This window comes from Eupeodes corollae, chromosome 1, assembly GCF_945859685.1.
Source record: "Eupeodes corollae chromosome 1, idEupCoro1.1, whole genome shotgun sequence".
Classification (NCBI taxonomy): domain Eukaryota; kingdom Metazoa; phylum Arthropoda; class Insecta; order Diptera; family Syrphidae; genus Eupeodes; species Eupeodes corollae.
In genome coordinates, this window is record NC_079147.1 from 177,725,985 (window position 1) to 177,728,165 (window position 2,181).

The following is a 2,181-nucleotide window of genomic DNA, read 5'->3' on the forward strand; positions in this document are numbered from 1 at the left end:
AGAATTTCGAAAATTACATACAGCAACATTTTTTAGTTGTTGAATTCAACTGGCTATTTCCATAAAACAATGCTTATAAGACATGAAACATCGTGATGTTGTTAAAGCGGTGGTTAATTTTGTCAGCCCTTTTTAGGAGTCTGCAAAAAAGACTTAAGTATAAGACGAATGCAGACTTTTTAAACTAGAGCTAGATCAGGAGGGGTGACACATTGTTTGCACCTTGTCACGTCGAAAACATTCTAAACACCTAGCACCATTTTTGGCAATATCGAATAAGCGATTATTCCATAAGAGGTGATCTGTTACACACATACCGACTATTGAAAGTTGTTTAGTTTTCTTTATGCAAGTTCCATACTCAAGAAAAGCAACTTTTGGGGTGTGTTACTTTTAACAGAATTATATTAAAACGACTTGATTATAACGATAGTAAATGACAGAATAAATATTTTATTGAAAAATATTTTCTTTATACATACATAATAGTCAAAACTTGATTACTTAGAGATTTTGATCGCAAGTATAAACTTAACAAGTTTTCCAACACCTCCACTTGAACAAAATTTACCTCAAACGTAAACCCATGTTATTAGAACAGATATTATGTTTTTCGGTGGAAACTGGCTTAGTAAAATAATCTGCAACCATTGATTCAGTTCCAATTCCAATAAAAGAGATAATGTTCATGTTCTTCTTCTCACGAATAAAGTGATGTCTAACATCAATGTGTTTGGATCTTGATAGGTACTTGCTTGTCGACGATAGATGAATTGCACTTTTGTTGTCGCAATATATATTCACGACCGAGTTGTTTAAATTATGGTTCAGTTCAGACTCGAGGCCACGAATCCACATTGCTTCTTGAGTTGAGGCCGAAAATGCCATATATTCGGCTTCTGTTGTGGATAATGCAACAGTTGGCTGATGTTTTGTCGCCCAAGACACGGCACCTCCCTGTAACATACATACGTATCCTGTGACAGATCTTCTTTCGTCACAATCGTTTGCCCAATCTGAATCAGAATATATTTGAAATTCAGGATTTCTATTTCTTGAAAATTTCAGTTTGGCTGATTTTGTCCCTTTCAGATATCTAAAGAGTCTCTTGACAGCAGTCCAATGTTCTTTGCCAGGACAGTTGTTGAATTTGCTTAATTTTTTGACTGTAAAGCAAATATCCGGTCGAGTGCACTGTGCTGCAAATAATAAGCTTCCAATTGCTTGCTGATAAGGAATCTTAGCCATTTCTTTTTCTTCTTCTGAAGATTTAGGTGACATCTCTTTTGACAGTTTTATGTTGATATCCATAGGAGTTGCTACAGGATTTGACTCATCCATGTTAAATTTCATCAGCATCTCAGATATATATTTTTCTTGATCTAGATAAATTCAATCTTTGTCACGTGAAATCTGAATTCCTAAACAATTCTTCGCGGTTAACAAAAACTTCATTTTGAACTCTTTCATTAAATTTAGTTTCAGATTTTCATGAAATACTGTTTCTTTAGTGAAGATTAGGATATCATCAACATAGATTGCTAGAAACGTCATGGTCTTATCCTTTCTATGGAAGTATGTGCAAAGATCAACTTGCGATCGCTTCAATTCAAGTTTTTGTAGGACTCGATCCAATTTGGTGTTCCAAACTAAACTTGATTGCTTAAGTCCATAAACAGCTTTGTTCAGTTTCATCACTTGACCTTCTCTTCCCATCAAAAACCCCTTCAGTTTCTCAACATAGATATCTTCAGTTAACTTACCTTGGAGAAAAGCAGTAATAGCATCAATCTGTTCAATTCGCAAATCATACTTTCTGACAATGCTATTAAATACCGGATAGAAGAGTATCTCACAACAGGTGAATATGTTTCTTCATAGTCAATACCTTTCTTCTGTGTAAAATCTTTTACCACCAATCGAGCCTTGTATCGTAAATTATCCATCTCATCTAGCTTCTTCTTGAATACCCATTTCGTCTTGATAATGTTGGCTCCAGCAGGCTTGTCGACACATTTCCAGGTATCATTTTCCTCAAATGATTTCATTTCACTCTGCATCGCTTCTATCCATTTTTCTTTATCATCTCTGGATAACATATCTTCCATGTCTTCGGGTTCTTCCAAGATGTTGACAGTCTCAGCATTGTAAACTACTCTTGGTAATTTTGAGATTCTTTTG

The 2,181-nt window shown here is 34.9% G+C and overlaps 1 protein-coding gene across 1 annotated transcript; it reads right to left on the bottom strand.

Moving 5' to 3' along the window:
* Positions 1-567: 567 nt before the first annotated feature.
* Positions 568-1,341, bottom strand: LOC129947355 (uncharacterized). Its single transcript, XM_056057885.1, has one exon. The coding sequence runs from the start codon at positions 1,339-1,341 to the stop codon at positions 568-570; it is 774 nt and encodes a 257-aa protein (XP_055913860.1).
* Positions 1,342-2,181: the final 840 nt, after the last annotated feature.